General features: G+C 45.9%; 1 protein-coding gene across 4 annotated transcripts in view; it reads left to right on the top strand.

Moving 5' to 3' along the window:
• SEC31B (SEC31 homolog B, COPII coat complex component) overlaps positions 1 to 17,121 on the top strand; it is a 36,869-nt gene that overhangs the window by 16,198 nt on the left and 3,550 nt on the right. For 2 of the 4 annotated variants that reach the window (XM_080622085.1, XM_080622082.1), the window contains 14 exons: positions 476 to 550; positions 1,146 to 1,229; positions 2,145 to 2,253; positions 2,660 to 2,838; positions 3,500 to 3,626; positions 7,779 to 7,924; positions 9,102 to 9,275; positions 10,010 to 10,198; positions 10,872 to 11,085; positions 11,477 to 11,803; positions 12,364 to 12,402; positions 15,127 to 15,182; positions 16,368 to 16,514; positions 16,932 to 17,048. In XM_080622085.1, coding sequence (XP_080478211.1) covers positions 476 to 550; positions 1,146 to 1,229; positions 2,145 to 2,253; positions 2,660 to 2,838; positions 3,500 to 3,626; positions 7,779 to 7,924; positions 9,102 to 9,275; positions 10,010 to 10,198; positions 10,872 to 11,085; positions 11,477 to 11,803; positions 12,364 to 12,402; positions 15,127 to 15,182; positions 16,368 to 16,514; positions 16,932 to 17,048 — 1,983 coding nt within the window. The remainder of the gene's footprint in view (positions 1 to 475; positions 551 to 1,145; positions 1,230 to 2,144; positions 2,254 to 2,659; positions 2,839 to 3,499; positions 3,627 to 7,778; positions 7,925 to 9,101; positions 9,276 to 10,009; positions 10,199 to 10,871; positions 11,086 to 11,476; positions 11,804 to 12,363; positions 12,403 to 15,126; positions 15,183 to 16,367; positions 16,515 to 16,931; positions 17,049 to 17,121) is intronic. The other 2 variants (XM_080622084.1, XM_080622083.1) reach the window with 2 other exon arrangements.

Genomic DNA, 17,121 nt, shown 5'->3' with positions numbered 1-17,121 from the left:
ATGAGGCTGTGTGCAGCCTGTGGGGATCTCTAGGACTGTCTGAAGTCCCCACCCATGGAGCTTCTGTGCCAGTTAACTAATTTTTGTGAAGCTGTCTAGGAGTTCAGGCAAGCACCTTGTCTTCAGTTTCATCCAGACTCAAATCAGTCCACTGTTTCTATGCAGAGATTAGCTTGGTAATTCCTAGACCATCCAAGGAATTAATGTCCAACTACACTAGGTATGCATGCAGTTATATCCCTGATTTGCAGTTTTAAGTATGTGACAAATTTGAATTTCATCCTTTTCTCATGATTATAACTTAAATTACAAAATTACATTGATTTTCCGACACTAATCGTTAGGTGGACTTGTCATAATTGAGTTCCTTATGTATAAACTAGCTCTAACCTTTGATGCTGACAAACATTGACAGTGAGCAGATGTCTAAGATTTCACATATTTTCTTGTCTTTTTGATATCCTTTGGGACTCAGGTGAATCTGGAGCAGGAATCCCGCACTAAACTCCTCAAGCTGCTGGGCTACAGTAAAGAGGATCTGGAAAAAAAGGTATGGGGTCTTTACAATAGAAGGAAATCTTTACAGGACTGAAGCTGCTGCCCAAGAGTTGTAGGGTCCGTACTGGAAATGAGTGAGTGATCTTACAGCACACAAAAGAAATTTCAGATACTTGAGAGGCACCTTAGGTATCTCTAATTAAAAAGCAAATGTGGGCACTTATAAGGGTGTAACTGTAGCTGTACTGGATCAAATCAAAGGGGTCTTGAGCCCAGGTATCTTGGTTCCAGTTGCTGGAGCTCTGAGAAGTGTATAATAATAGTGCAGTTAACAGCTGCGTCTAGCATCCAGCTCTCTGTGTCTTAGGGGATTCCTTAGCCAGGAAGAAAGTGGCAGGTGAGGACAGTCTGGCATAGCACTGATGGAGCTGCAGGAGAGGAAACTCCCTTGTGTGGACAGTGCTCTGAAAAGGATAAATAACCTCTGTTAGGCAGCCAGCCAGGAATAGAGAGAGGTAGAGCTTTTCAGACAGGTGAAGGAGCTTCAGGAATTGTGTCTGGGGCTTTGCAGCCACTTGATGGCTTTGTTGCCCAGGTGTGTAACTTAGATAGGGGTTTCAATCTGTGCATGTCTCTTACTTTTCTAGATCACCTCATGTTTGAGTAATGGAATCCCAGATACACAGTCCCTTCCTGAGGCAGATGTGATAAATGCTGCAAAGCCAGATCAGGTATGTCCTGTACATCATGCCAGCCTGGGAGAGCACTGGAGGGCAGAATGAATGGGAAGGTTTAATTCCACCCAAAAATCGGTTGGCTCAGTGAGAGCATTGCAGAAGGCAGTTCACGGGTGCTCACAGAGTCAGACTAAACAATCATAGTGGTCTCTGCTGGCTTTAAAGCAAATCAGTGAATGATGAAGACGAACTCCTGGTTTTAAGCACTGCAAGAAGGCTTGCTTCACCATTGTTGATTTCTTCAGTGATAGAATTAACCTCCCTCCAGCTTAATTTCGTGCTTCAACTCTGGATTTCCTCTGTGAAGTTTCTGCTGTGGTATTTCTTTTGCATTTCTTTCTTTTCACCTCTATCCTTTAAATGTATTCTCACATGATTTTGGGATGTCCATCTTCAGATGCCTTCCAAGGCCTCGTTCACCATGCACTGTAAATTTTGCTCCTCTAAGGTACCTTAAACTGCTGTACTCAAATTAGTAATCTTCACAAGCCTTAAATGCTGGCTGAGATATTCTAAGGGTAGCAATTGTGTCCTCCATTTCAATGGAGCACAAAGCATGGCTGTAATCCTACCTGTGAGTTACAGGTATCAGTTGCTTGGCTTGTTCCTATTCTGTCCAAAATTGTTTAGCTTGCTCAGGAGCTGGAAGTTGAGTTGATGAATGCTGGCCAGCAATACTGTTGGCACTGCATGTCTTATAACTGCTCTTTGTTGCTGCCCTGGTGAAACTGTGCAGGTTGATAGAGCAGTGACAGGAGGCATGATGGGTTTCCAAGTTGAAAGCAGATTTATATAAGCATTCTCAACCAAATGGAGAGCAGCCCCACCCTACTCTGTAATCCACAAAACTATTTTGGACAAGATCTGTGTGTTTAATAAATTAATTAACCTCTTGTGCTCTTTGCACAGCTTTTGATAAATACCAGTGATGATGTAGCTGCTGTTTCCTCCTCTTCAGCCTTTTTTGACAACCTCATCCCACAGAATATGAGCACATTGGAGATTCCTGTTACAGAAGGTATATAAAGTGTGTTTCTTCCCTTAAAAGAAAAGAGGAGAGGAAGGAAAACCAGAAAATTAGAGACCCAGAGAACCTGGTCCTCTCCAGCAGATGGATAATTTTAAAACACATGACCCTTCTCAGTGTCACACACTATCTCAGCATTGTGCAGGGAAATGCTCTTTCTAGATAAGAGACCCATTAAAAATATAGGAGAATCTTCTAGGTTATGTACTAGCAGTCAAGTCAGTTGGTTTTTTTTGAAGTGCAAGGTCTCGTTTGGGCTTCCAAATTATTATTTTACTTTATTTTTAGCTGGCCTTCTATATGTTACTGGTTTTTTACTGCTGGCCCTTTAAAGCAAGTATCATCAGCACATCTGGATGACACTCCTGTGGGTTGACTCTGCTTCTCACCTCTGTAGATACAGATGGACTCATCTGCCAGGCGCTTTTGTTGGGAAATTTTGAGAGTGCGGTGGAGCTGTGCATGCGAGCAGAGCGCTTTGCTGATGCCATCATCTTAGCGATTGCTGGTGGGGAGAACCTCCTGAAGGAGACCCAGAAGCGCTACTTTGCCAAGCGGAAGACAAAACTCTCCGTGGTAAGTGACAGTTTTGTGCACCCACTGAGCTGGGGAAGGTGTGTGATATCTTAGCAGATGTTTGTCTGAATAGATGTGGAAATACTTTGGCAGGAAATAGAATGTCAGCAGAATCTGTGCATCTCCTCTTGACTCAACATTTACTTTTGGTAGTTTTATGACAATTTCATGTTGCCCACATAGAATATCTGTATTCTCTGATCCTTTTTTTATGTAATGGTTTGTGCCTCAGCTCCCCATGCTTGTAACCTGTGGAGCATACTGTCCCTCTGCAGTTCAGCTGGGAAGGTCCTAGCTTATTAATTTACAAATTGGGAAATGCAACAGGGGTTAGGATATCCTAGCACTATATTCTCCGTCATTGATACTAGCTGCTCTGAAACAAGACGTGTTAAACAGATCTTTAGTCTTGCCTAGTAAAGCTATTTCTCTATTCTTTTAAGTAATTTCTTGGGCTTGTTTTACTTTCTTTAGAGGCATTGGGTTTTGTATGCTGTTAAGATTGGGATGCCGGGATTGATGGAACTTGATAGAATGGTGAACTAGTTGCTCACTGTAATAGTGTGGGAAGTGTGTCTGAAAGTGAGCTGTCACTGTAGGTCTTAAGCAGTCAGCTTATCTTTGTCTTCAGTGATTGACAGGCCTTCTGCTCCCCTTACAGCTGCTTTCCTCCATTGTGCAACAGAACTGGCAAGATATTGTTTGCACATGTGATCTGCAGAGCTGGAAGGAGGCACTGGCCATCTTGTTAACATACTCAAAGCATGAGGACTATACCCAACTCTGTGGTATGTAGTGTACTGTTTTGATATGGTTTCCCTAAGTGAGGGCACCTCTGAACTACTTACAGAAAGAAGTGGATACAGTTGAGGAAGGAAAGCACTCCTTACTCATTACAGCTAGCTGGAACTTAAGTGTGGACTGTTGTGTTAGGAGAATAACAAATGCACCTTGTATCTGAGAATTGTGGTATAAGGTTATATATGCTGATATATCCTGTCACTTCTACCAACAGCATGTTTAAAAACAGGATGGGCACTAGGCTGAGACACTAAAGGGGTGATATTTATGATTTCATTCTAAGGAGAAATGGATTCTCTGACAGTAAAAGGTCAGGTAGCTTCACTCCATCTGAAAGAGGTTTACCCTTCCAGCACATTCCCCTCCCTTTTAAGCTCAGAAATAGGGGTTAATGAACATTTGATGACTTCAGTAGTTTCCTCAGTTCTGTTAATAGTTCAACACGCTCAGCAACTGGTTGTTCTGAGAGTCAGAGTTAGGGGGCAATCTAGTGACTGAATCTGATGAAGTTACTCATGTTGTGTAGCTGGGAACTTGCTCCTGGCTGATGGGAATAGCTAAGAGCTAAGTGCTGTTGGAGAAATGCCAGCAGTTTATACAAGTAAGATGACACAACTTGAAATGCAAGAAAACATGACATTTCTTACAGACCAAATTGTAGGGGTGGACCATGGCTGTTGTGGTGATAGTGAGATAGCTCCAGTTCATCTTTATCTCCTGGCATTTGCTAAACAGTGACAACTGCCAGATTGCCAGTTGTCTCTGGTACTGGACACTACTGGTGGAGATTCTCACCCCTCTTTCGGAAAAAAAACGTGTTGGATTTTTTTTCACTGAATTAGTCTCTCATTTTTATGGGTTTTTCTTTCATTTATGTATAGAATCATAGAATAGTTAGGGTTGGAAAGGACCTTAAGATCATCTAGTTCCAACCCCCCTGCCATGGGCAAGGACACCTCACACTAAACCATGTCACTCAAGGCTCTGTCCAACCTGGCCTTGAACACTGCCAGGGGTGAAGCATTCACAACTTCCCTGGGCAACCCATTCCAGTGCCTCACCACCCTCACAGTAAAGAACTTCTTCCTTATATCCAATCTAAACTTCCCCTGTTTAAGTTTGAACCTGTTACCCCTTGTCCTGTCACTACAGTCCCTGATGAATAGTCCCTCCCCAGCATCCTTGTAGGCCCCCTTCAGATACTGGAAGGCTGCTATGAGGTCTCCATGCAGCCTTCTCTTCTCCAGGCTGAGCAGCCCCAACTTTCTCAGCCTGTCTCCATACGGGAGGTGCTCCAGTCCCCTGATCATCCTCATGGCCCTCCTCTGGACTTGTTCCAACAGTTCCATGTCCTTTTTATGTTGAGGACACCAGAACTGCACACAATACTCCAAGTGAGGTCTCACAAGAGCAGAGTAGAGGGGCAGGATCACCTCTTTCAACCTGCTGGTCACTCTCCTTTTGATGCAGCCCAGGATACAGTTGGCTTTCTGGGCTGCGAGCACACACTGAAGCCGGCTCATGTTCATTTTCTCATCGACCAACACCCCCAAGTCCTTCTCTGCAGGGCTGCTCTGAATCTCTTCTCTGCCCAACCTGTAGCTGTGCCTGGGATTGCTCCAACCCAGATGTAGGACCTTGCACTTGGCATGGTTAAACTTCATGAGGCTGGCATCAGCCCACCTCACAAGTGTGTCCCTCTGGATGGCATTCCTTCCCTCCAGCGTATCAACCGAACCACACAGCTTGGTGTCATCAGCAAACTTGCTGAGGGCACACTCAATCCCACTGTCCATGTCACCGACAAAGATGTTGAACAAGACCCCTCCCAACACCAATCCCTGAGGGACACCACTCGTTACTGGTCTCCAACTGGACACAGAGCCATTGACCACAACTCTTTGCATATGGCCAGCCAGCCAGCTCTTTATCCACCGATTGGTCCACCTATCAAACTGATGTCTCTCCAATTTAGAGGCAAGGATGTCATGTGGGACAGTGTCGAATGCTTTACACAAGTCCAGGTAGATGACGTTGGCTGCTCTACCGCTGTCCATCAGTTCTGTAGCCCCATCATAGAAGGCCACCAAATTGGTCAGGCAGGATTTCCCCTTAGTGAAGCCATGCTGGCTGTCACCAAGCACCTTGTTGTTTTTCATGTGCCTCAGCATGCCTTCCAGGAGAATCTGCTCCAAGATTTTGCCAGGCACAGAGGTGAGACTGACTGCTCTGTAATTCCCCAGGTCATCCATTTTCCCCTTCTTGAAAATGGGGGTTATATTTCCCTTTTTCCAGTCGTCAGGAACTTCACCTGACTGCCATGATCTTTCAAATATGATGGACAGTGCCTTGGCAATTTCATTCGCCAGCTCCTTCAGGACCTGCAGATGGATTTTATCAGGTCCCATGGACTTGTGTACGTTCAGGTTTTTAAGATGGTCTCGAACCAGATCCTCTCCTACAGTGGGCCCAAGGTCTTTATTCTCACAGTCCCTGCATCTGCCTTCCAAGACTTGGGTGGTGTGGTCAGAGCATTTGCCAGTGAAGACTGAGGCAAAGAAGTCATTAAGAACCTCAGCCTTCTCCAAATCCCAGGTAGCCAGTTCTCCTGATAGCTTCCGGAGAGGGCCTACGTTGTCCTTAGTTTGTCTTTTATTTGCGATGTACCTACAGAATCTCTTCCTGTTATCTTTAACATCCCTAGCCAAGTTTAAGTCTAACTGGGCCTTAGCTTTCCTGACCTGGTCCCTAGCTTCCTGGACAACATCCCTGTATTCTTTCCCAGGCCACCTGTCCTTGCTTCCACCTTTTATAAGCCTCTTTTTTTCCTTCGAAGTTTCCTCAGCAGCTCCTTATCCATCCAAGGAGGTCTCCTGGCCCTCCTGCTGCACTTCCTTCTAGTTGGGATGCAACACTCCTGAGCTTGTAGCAGGTGATCCTTGAATATCAACCAACAGTCTTGGGCCCCCCTGCCCTCTAGGGCTGTATCCCATGGAACCTTACTAAGCAGGTTCCTGAGGAGGCCAAAGTCTGCTCTCTTGAAGTCCAGGGCAGTGAGCTTGCTGCACGCTCTTCTCACTGTCCTGAGGATCTTGAATTCAACCATCTCATGATTGCTGCAACCAAGGCTGCCCTGGAGCGTCACATTTCCAACCAGCCCTTCCCTGTTGGTGAGCATGAGGTCAAGCATGGCACCTCTCCTTGTCAGCTTCTCTATTACTTGCAGAAGGAAGTAGTCTTTCACACAATTGAGGAACCTCCTGGATTGCTTGTGCCGGGCAGTACCATCCCTCCAACAGATGTCAGGGTGGCTGAAGTCCCCCATGAGAGCAAGGGCCTGTGAGCGTGAGGCTGTTCCTATCTGTCTGTAGAGTGCTTCATCCACAGAGTCCTCTTGACCAGGTGGTCTCCTCTTGACCAGGTGGTCTGTAACAGATCCCCACAGTAATGTCTCCCATATGGAAAGACACATAAAAATTTGCAGATATATAAAAAAATACTTCTTTTTTCAACCAAGTTGGCTTTGGGATACCTTAATGATGTCCATTTTTCTGTGTTATCCAAGAATTGTACAGCAAAGCTGGTGAAGGGTCTAGAACATAAGTCTTATGAGGAGCAGCTGAGGGGAGTTAGGGTTGTTTAGTCTGGAAAAAAGGAGGCTGAGGGAAGACCTTATCACCTTACAACTGCCTGAAAGGAGGTTCTAGTGACGTAGGGGTCAGTCTGTTCTCCCAAGTAACAAGCAATAGGACAAGAGGAAACGGCATCAAGGTGCACCAGAAGGGGTTTAGGCTGGATATTAGGAAATTTTTTTCACTAAAAAGGGTTATCAAGTATTGGAATAGGCTGCCCAGAGAAGTGGTTATGTAACCGTCCCTGGAGGTATTTAAAAGACGTGTAGATGTGGCACTTAAAGACATGGTTTAGTGGGACTTGGCAGTGTTAGGTGTTTGGCTAGGCTCAATCTTTAAGGTCTTTTCCAACCTAAATGATTTTATGATTCTACTTAGGTGCAGATCCAAAACTGTCAACACCTTTTCATGTCAAGCCACAGTAAGATAGTTAAGAGATGAGCACTGGAGTTAACGAGCTGTTCAGAAAGAGTGTGTTAAATGTTGGCTGTATTTCCTCCTCTCTAGACACGCTGGGTTCCCGCCTAGAGTCAGAGGGAAATGCAGCCTTATGCAATGATGCCTGTCTCTGCTATATCTCATCAGGCAATGTGGAGAGGTTGGTGGAATGCTGGGTAAAAAACCATGAGACTTCGTCACCACTTGCCCTGCAGGTACAGGTGCTATAATGTTGGTTTGACTCCTCTTCAGGCTAGTCTGGTAGCCTTGATCTGTTTGCATTACCATATCAAACAGTATCTGGCTTCCAGCAGACAGTGAAGACCTGTTCGTAGTCACCGAGGTATCTCATTCCAGCCTGGGTTAGGGGCTTACATCTAAAGGAGGCTTTCACTTTCAAACATTAACGGTTTATATGTTTAGGGAGTAGTGATCAGATTGCACATAAATCCAGCCACGGACAGGCTTTACAGCTCACCTTCCTGTCTTTCTATATTGATGTAATCTCTGAGCTTTCTTTTAGTCAGTGAAGTTTAGACAGTACCTGTTTTCTTACTGTAAGTTGCCTGAGATTGCAGTTGCAGTGCTTGTCATGTCTAACTGTAATGCTTCAGTTATCTGACTGTACCTTCAGAGCAGCCTCTGGCAAAATAAAGTCTAGACTGCATTACTCCTACTGCAAGTAGAACGATCATGTATGGGAAGTCACAGTTTGCAGATGAATCAGGGCTTCAGTGCGTGTTGTTACTTACTTGTTAACACTTGAACCAGTCCTGCCTAAGTCACTAACCCAGGTTGTGTCCATCAGTTCCTAGAATGGTCTAGACAAGTCTTCCACTCAGGTATCTGCAGATAATGTCCTCTGATACGGAGTTTCTTGGATTTACAACCTGGCTAGTAAGTAACAGCAACAAAAAGGCATCTCCAGCATTCCTGGTTATGTCTGAAACTGGCCTCCTCCCAGTTATCAGTTATCAGCCAGTGACCTTTGTCAACAATAGTAGTTTTTTCTAGTGAATTTCTTCTGGTATGGTTTTAATCCTTCCTCTTCCAAGCTCATAGCTTGTAACTTCTGGAGTTACAGTAGTAACTTCCTACTGAAAAGGTCACAGTTGATTTGAATGTCCTTGTGGCTTCTAACTATCTTTTTCTCCCTTACTATAGAAGTGGTAGTGTCAGGGTTTGTTTCCTGGTTCCTGTTTTTCTCTGCAGAGTGCACCTTAAGAAATGGTGATCAGTGATAGTATCTGGGGCAGAGTAACTTTTAGTCACATTGGACCTGATGTCAGCTGAAAATGGAGACAGCCATCTGGTATTGTCTCAGCATGAGATGGACCAGTAAAGCAAGTCAGATTGAGTGGTCTATTTTTTCCCTCCTCCTGATTTATTCAGGATCTCATAGAGAAGGTGATGGTGCTGAGCAGATCCATTGAAATGCTCCGAGGCACAGCAGTACCAGCACCAGGCCCTGTCTTGGCAGAACGAATCACCCAATATGCCAGTCTCCTGGCATCACAAGGATGTGTGGCAGCTGCAATGAATTACCTGCCCAGCAGCTCTAAAGAGGTGAGTGAGAAACAGGTTGTTGTGGGAAGGAGTAATATAGGGAGGAAAATGATACTTTGTATGAGAGATCTTGGATTTTGACATGCATCAGGACTTAAGGTTTCACCTTAATTATGGTAACTTAAGAGTAGAGATGTTTGGTTTTGGGTTTGGGTTTTTCTAGCTTTTGTCTTCATTTGCGTTTTCTTTGTAGTGCCTTTGATCCAGGGAAAAGGAAGGGAGCCATAGAATTCTAAAATGGTTCCTGTAGAACCATGCTGGGAAGCAGCTCTCCAGAGAAGCTGCATCTATTCCTGAAACTAGCTGGTAGAAGAAGGGAATGGGAGAAGGTCACCTTTTAGTTTGAAACAAATCTGTCTAGTGCCCAAATGTAGGTAAGAGTTGGGGAGGGAATGCTCTAAAGACTCGGGGAAGGCTTGGTGAGTCTTCGTCTGCCTGGGAATATGGCAGGTGATGTGCCAGACTGTTTGGCCTTTTGTTTTGGTTGGTTGGTTGGTTTGATTTTATTTTTGTTTGTTTGGGGTTTTGCCTCTTTGTTTGTTTGTTGAGGAGGGGTTCTGTTGGTTCGGTTTTGGGTTTGGTTTTTGGTTTTTTTATTCCCTGGTGGCTGCTGGAGAAATGGTTAGTTTTGCAGATTGATGCTCAGTACTTTGGGCCAGGGTCTACTTTGAATGCCTCCCCAGCACCTTCCATCTGAGGCTCTCAAGGCACTTCTAAAGCATAGTTTGTTTCAGGTCCTGATTGAACAGCTCCGAGACCGGCTTTTCCATGCTCAAGGAGAGAATGTGGGTGATCAGCAGCCACCCCCTTTTCCCTACACTCGTGTCAATGTAGGTGTCATGAAACACACATCTCCAGCAGCCAAAGGTGATTCCATCGCTGACAGAGCAGCCCACAAAACAGGCCCAAGACATCCAGAGAAGGTAGGCATTAAACTCAGGTGTTAATGGCTTGGGGAGAGGGATGAAGGCTACTGATTTGTGGAAGGCATATGAGGTAATATGAGATGACACAGACTGTAGGCATGGAGGAGTTCATCATGGTGCCCTTCACTGAAGCAAACATGAGCTCTGTGATAATCCGAAAGCAGGCTGCCTGGCAGCTTTTCACAAAGCTCTGTTCCACATGCAGTCACTGGAGGAGACTGTTACATGTGTAGTGGTCTGCTGAGATCTCACATACTGGGGAAGAATGGGGCTGTGGTTCACACTCCTACACCCATCTCACTCACATATCAGTAAAATTAGTCTAATTTCTTGTGGAGAAGACTGTTCAGGAAGTTTTCTTTCAGCCTCTATTACTTCATTATCGTTCCTTTTTTATTTCCTCCGGTTGTGCTTCCAGGAAATCACTGTATGGGAACTGGCTAACCCAAAAGGACTAACCCTTTTGGGAGCTGGAGAATAGTCTGAAGAATGGGGTGCCCAGCTTGTTAAGCAATTTATGTGGTGGGAAAGGCCTTTGATGCAGTCCATCCAGGGCAGCAGCAGCATCTTCTCATGCCTGAGAAGTGACAGGGTTATAAAGTGTTGTCTGCTTCTGTGTGTATGTGTGTGACTGTGTCATCCATTGTAGTTCTTTGTTTTTTAATTGCAGCCCAACTATCAGTCATCGTTTGCCCCTTCAGCACCTTCTCAGCCTTCAGTGCCTTCCCTCTTCATGCCTCAGCCAATGCCAGCAATGTCTGTGACACCTCCCCACGTTGCCCATCCCCAAGTCAGCATGGGTCCACAGACAAATGTCTATTCCAGAGGGCCACCGTACCCACAATACAACTTGGGCTTCATTCCAGCAACTGCTTCAGGGCCAGGTAAGCATTGTCTCATGGTCATGTCTGTTCTCCAGCTTTTCTTAGACTAAAGCCTTCAACATGGATGGCTCTGCTTTCTTCCTCACAGGCCTATTGTACTTGTGAAGAACAAGTCAGCTGTCTGAGAAGCTTCTCAGTGCTTCTGACACATCTCGTTTTAGCAACAGTTGCTGCATGTTCACTGATATTAAGCATATGTGGGGTGGAAAAGCCACAGCTAAGTTTGTGACTGAATTTGACTGATGTAGTGTGGGTTATGGGGATACGCCTGAGGTGGATATTCTAGGGTATGGCTTGGAGAAGGGAAGACTTAATAGCATGAAGGAGAGCATCAGGAGTAGTTCACACATTAAATAAAGTGATGCCGATACCCTCTCTTTCTCATTTGTAGCTGTATCACAGTCTAAGCCATTCGGACCAGCAGCAGTCAGACCTGTTGGTCCAGCTTCCTTCCCCAGCCAGCCTTCTCTGACAGGACAGTCCATGCCCATGACATCTCCTGGTGTTCCACCGTCTGGACCTGCCCTCCTCACTCCAGCCTCTGTCCCATCATCTCAGCTTCCTGCAGCTTGTCCTCCCCCTGTGGCAAGCCAGCCTCCTCTAGGTTTCTCTTCAGCACCTTTTAACTGCCCCATGAATATGGATTACCCTCAGGGAGGTCCTGGAGCTCCATCTACTAAGCCCTTGCCAGCAGCCAGCATTCCTCCTCCTCCTACAGGTAAATACTACTTGTGTGATTTGTGTGACCAGGACACTCCTGGATGGAATTTGGAGTACATAATGGACATGGACCTTCTGAGGTCTGGTCTGTCACCATAAAGGCTGGATGTGGTGCTGAGGATAACCTCACAGACACACTGTGCTGAGTCTTGCTGTGGTGGTGGTAAAACACAGCAGTAATGAGAGTTTCATTGAGACTGTTCAGCTGCTCTGTCCCCCAGGCTGTGGTTACAAGATGCTGTCTTTTCAGGTCCTCAGTGCACCCTGAGCAGTCATCCCCTCCAGAGGTATCTGCTGTGACTGAAAGCGTGGTGGTTTCCAGGGAATGACTGCTGATCTAGCCCCTGCTTATGTAACTGGAATCCCTTCCTGAGCTGTGTTTAACCAAGGATAGCAAATCCCACAGTGTGAAACCTGTGGGGACTATACGCAAAGGCTCTGAGCTACAGCTGGACAAATTCCTTCTGGAAATCTATTAGGGATAGTAGTCCAGGGACGTTACTTGCTGAGTAAAAGCTATTGGTGATAATGACTCTTCCACCCTGCCTTGATTTTCAGGTTTCTTCCCTTGGCTAGATCCCCACATGGATCATGCAGGTAGTACCTAGAGAAGTGTCCAGACCTGTTGGGGAGGCAGTGTTGCTGCTTCCAGTAAAATGTGGAGGGGTGTGCACGTTTTACTGTGTGTGCATGCTTGCATGCTTATTGCTGTTTGTTGTATCCTTGCATGCCTGGGGAGTTATACAGCTGGGGTCGTGGACATACTTGTCCTGAGGACTAGTAAATGACAGCTGGAAGTAAAAATGAAAGCACTGTGCTCTTACAGAGGCTCTTGCTCCTTTCTTCTCTACTTTCCCCCAGTCCTGGAGGAATTAGAGTATTCTCAGTGTCAGTGCCCATTCAGGCAGTTGCTGGGCCAACAGTTTAGAGAAGCAGCCTCTCTTCCTTTCTTGATTCTCTAGGCAAAGAACAAGCCAGTGGCTGTAACTCATTTCTTGTTTTCTTCCTGTTACACTGCCAGCCTTATCCATGGCTTCACTTGAGCTCATGCTTTCCACAGGTGGTTTGAAAGAAGTGGGTTCCAGTGTGAGCAGTAGTGGAGTAGAGCTTCCCAAGCAGAATCTGGGGACTGTTCCAAGGGGATAAAAAGCCGTTTTAATTTTAGTTACAGGGCAAGGTTTGGCTTTGAATTAGTCCATCTGCGGGGAAGAATTTGGTCTGTAGAACTTTTGTAACTGATGCTTTGTACTGAGTTCTCTCCTTTGATTCATTGATGATGGAGAATAGGTATGTTCCAGTCTATGTTGTCAGTGAGATAAGGCTCTTAGTGGGCTGTCTCTGCACAGTGACTGCTGCTTGTGCCAAAGACCATCTGCCACGCACAAAAGATTATTTAGAGAGTCTCAGCTTTACTGAGGAAATCTGAGTGCTCAGCAGCGACTTACACCACCAAGCAAGCCTTGCTGAGTGGAGTGAGACTCTAGAAAGGGAGTTGTCCCTTCAGCAGAGAAACTAAAGACCCCAATGTTTCCCTGTTAAAGGAAAGATGATTCCATGCCAAGGATTTCAAGCAGTTGCTCAGGCTGAAGATGCCCTGTGGGAATGCACTGCTAGGAAGTTCCCTTCTGGCAGCATTTACCCCTAGTTTTAATAGCATGCCTAGATCAGCAGTGCAAACTGCCTTCTGTCAGAGTGCTTTCTTGCCTGCTATTATTGTTATGGTTTTGATGGGTACTTTAGCGTGGAAAGGGCCTGTAAGGCCATTCAGTCTGACTGGCTAAACTTGCTTGCTTTGGAAATTCCCGAACATGATCTGAACAGCTCACAAGCACCTTCTCACTAGTGCAATGAAGAGAGATCTCCACTTTTAGAAATCCCACGCTCCTGGGAAGCGTCAGGGACAGGGTGAAGGGCAGCAACACGTTGGCTGATCTCCTTTCTGGCCAGGGTAATCCCTGACACCAGTCTGTGACAGTCTTGTTCTTTCTAGGACCAGCATTGCTGGAAACTGCTGCCATGGGGCATTCCTTTCAGGGTTGGTGAGAAATCCTATTTCACAAGTAGGATAGGCAAGATAGAGTTTCATCCCAGCAAAATGAAGCAGGGTCCTCTTGTCTTGTGTCTGATGATTAAGTGCCTGGCTTAAAGACTAAAATTTAAATAGCTGTTTCCTGTGAGGATTCGAAGTGTCACTGGGTTGGAATAGTGCCAAGGACTGCTAGGCCACAGGCTCAGTGGGGGCCAGCAGAGTTCTAGGGCACAGAATCCCCAAGCTAGAAATAAGTGCCAACTTAATTAAACTACTGATCCAAACTCATCAGAGAGCGAGTCTTGAAATCATGGGAAAAGGGAGGGCAAAAAGAGGCTGCCAGAATTTTAATGATAAAGGTAATTAAAGTAATGAAGCACCTTTTGCATCTTTCCCCTGTGATTTTTAAAGCTCAGTTCAGGATCAGTGGCTCATTAAGTGTGCCACTGAGCTCCAGCAATTTTGATATTGCCCCTTAGAATTATGCCCCTTTCTCACAGATATGCTTGTTTCATGGGCTTGAGGTTATTAATACTGGGGTTTTGTCCAGAGCTGCAGATACCCTTACAAGACAACAGCAAACAAGGTAGTTGGAATTTGACCTTTGCACAATGAAGCGTGATCACAATTCTTTTGATGTCATGTTGTCTGATGGATTTTTAATTCCCTAGAGTAAGGTTAGAGGCTAGGTACCACAGAGGGGTCTGCTCCAAAGCATTTACTGGTTAAGTCTATTTTATTCTAGTTGGGAAGCCAGCAGATTTTGCTAATCTTTATTCTGAACATGATTTTGGAAGGGGAAAATTTTAACCCACCCTAACTTTTACCCCCTTGCTCACAGGAACTTGCATTGCTGTAGGCTGCTACCATGAGGCACTCCTGTGAGTGTTGGTGAGAAACTCTCTCTCACCCATAACTCTGTGGTACCAGAGTCACAGGTTCTCTGTCTTCCACAGCTTGTGCAGGATGCAGAAAGCTTCAGATAGTTGTGAAAAAGTTTTTGTGTGGGATTGGGTGTGTTCCTGTTCAGTATGATCAGACATCACCTGATGATACCACTGCACATACTGTAATGCTAAGAATATCATTAAAAAGGAGAAAGGGAAGCAAGAGCAGTTCTTGGGCCCATGAGCTGGGCCTCAATTGAAATGGTCCAAAGGTCAGTGATGGGGGAATTGGAATCATGGGCCCTTTTGCTAAGGGAAGTTCCAAACCATGCAAGCAACTATGAATTGTTGCTGTGGCCACCTACTCTAAGTCTGACATTTGTATCCTGTTCTGTCTCCTGGCAGCTCAGGAATCTTGGACTGATTCTACTGCTGGAAAAGGAGGCCTTCAAAAGAAAAAGGTGAGCTTTTTCTGGTTGTCTTTTAGCAATGGAGCTCCATGCAACGGATACATTCCTATAAATGTTCATGGTTCTGTCTACTTCTGCATTACATGTGTAGCCAGGACTGGAGTCTATGTCATCTTGACACTTGCCATCCAAACCTGCATGCTCTTCTCCATCGTGGCTGTTTTGTAACATGATTATCATCTGTGATGCTGCATGAGCTGTCAGTACTTCCCAGGCTGACTATTTCCCAGTCATTTGTTTCTAGAAATACGGATTTAATCTTATCCCCTTGCCCGCGCAAGATTTTTGATCATGGCTGGGGAGATCACGCTTACTTCACACCTGACAGCTGGGGGCAGTATTTCCCCTCGGCACAGTGAGAGCCATAGTGATATTGGTCAGATGTTGATGCTGACTGATAAGGCACTTCTGCTGAAAGAAGCTGGGACAGATGCCTGCCATGTTGTTCCTACTGCTCTCTGACTCATAGTGTTTGCACTGGAGGACCTGTGAGTTGAGCTTTTTGCAGCAATGCTCTCAATAACCCGTTTCTATCACTGCTGGCAGGTGTGATAAGAAGATTGTTTGGCACCATTCCCACCCCCCACTCTTCTTCTTTATCTAGGAACAGACTTCTCGCCCTTTTTCTGGCAGCATAGCTGGGAACCTGCTTCAGGCTGTGCTCACTACAACAGGATTAGCCTCTTGTTAAAGCCATCTCCTTTTGATCTAGCCCTGTCGGAGTGAATCTATCCTGACTCTCTGGCTTAGCAGGGGCATGATGAAGTGTTTGCAAGAGGATTCTCCCCACATGTTGTGGGATTTTCCCCAACACTTGCTCTGTTGGACACTTTACTGCTGCTAATCTCGACATTCAGGACTCGTGCCGTCGCAGAGCCAAGGCGGCTTTCTGAGGACCAGTGCTTTCAGGGGCAACGGATCTGTTTGATTGAACAATTCCAGAGGAGTTTTCTTGCTGTCACTTAGACTGTTCATCTAGGATGCAAGAGGAAGGGCCCCACACTCTCAGTCAGGGGACTGAAACAACAGGGATGTGTTACACATCATCTTGAGAACTGGGCACTCTGCAAATTAGAAAGGAAGTTGGATTTGACTGTGGAGAGTGTAACCGACCCTTCTGCACGGACTTGGTTTTCTTGATATTTTCTTTTTTCTTGTCTTTCTTTCTGCTGGCAGCTGCCTGAGAAATTTACTCCTCCAGCCCCCATCACAGCTCCAGTAATGAGCCTGCCCGCTGAGCCCCAAGGGATCCATCCTCAGCTGTCCAGGTTGCAAGAATCTGGCCAGTCACCCCCAGGAGCACCGAAGGAAGGCAGCCTGCAGGTACCCAGGGAAAGTGGCGCATTCCCCAGCCACCAGCTCCTTGTCAAGTGCAAAACAACTCAGCTTTTGAGATTCTTATTACTTGGCAGCTGCAGGGCTTATGTTGCTCCCCAGCCCTTATAAGACACCTCTGCCTGTGTGTTAGATGAATTGCCAGGATGGAAAATGACACCTGGGTATAGTTGGGAGAGAGGGAGGGAGGCCAGGTTGTCTGTCAGCCTGCTGAGTGTTGGGAATCCAGAGGCCTGAAGCTATAACCAGAGTCTGAAGATGATAATTTAACTCCATGCTTCCAGGTATTCTCTGGATTTGCAAAGGGGTGAGATTATTTCTGTCCATAGTTGCAGGAGGGGAATCTACCTGCTCTAGCCTTTCATGCTCCTGTTGCATTTATTCAGCTGCTTCTCTCTCTGTCAGTATCACCAGCTACCCGTGGAGAGGGTTGAGAGGAAGGAGGTGCCCCCTGAGCACCAGGCTCTGAAGACCACATTTGAAGGGCTGGTGCAACGTTGCTCTGCTGTCTCCACGGATCCAGTAAGTCCTCCCTTCTCTGATCTTTAACTTTTTTGCCCTCACAGGTGTTTCACTTTTGGCTGGGGCAAGAGAG

Source organism: Psittacula echo (genome assembly GCF_963264785.1).
Source record: "Psittacula echo genome assembly, chromosome: 6".
Lineage (NCBI taxonomy): Eukaryota > Metazoa > Chordata > Aves > Psittaciformes > Psittacidae > Psittacula > Psittacula echo.
This window is presented reverse-complemented; position numbering and strand designations above follow the sequence as displayed.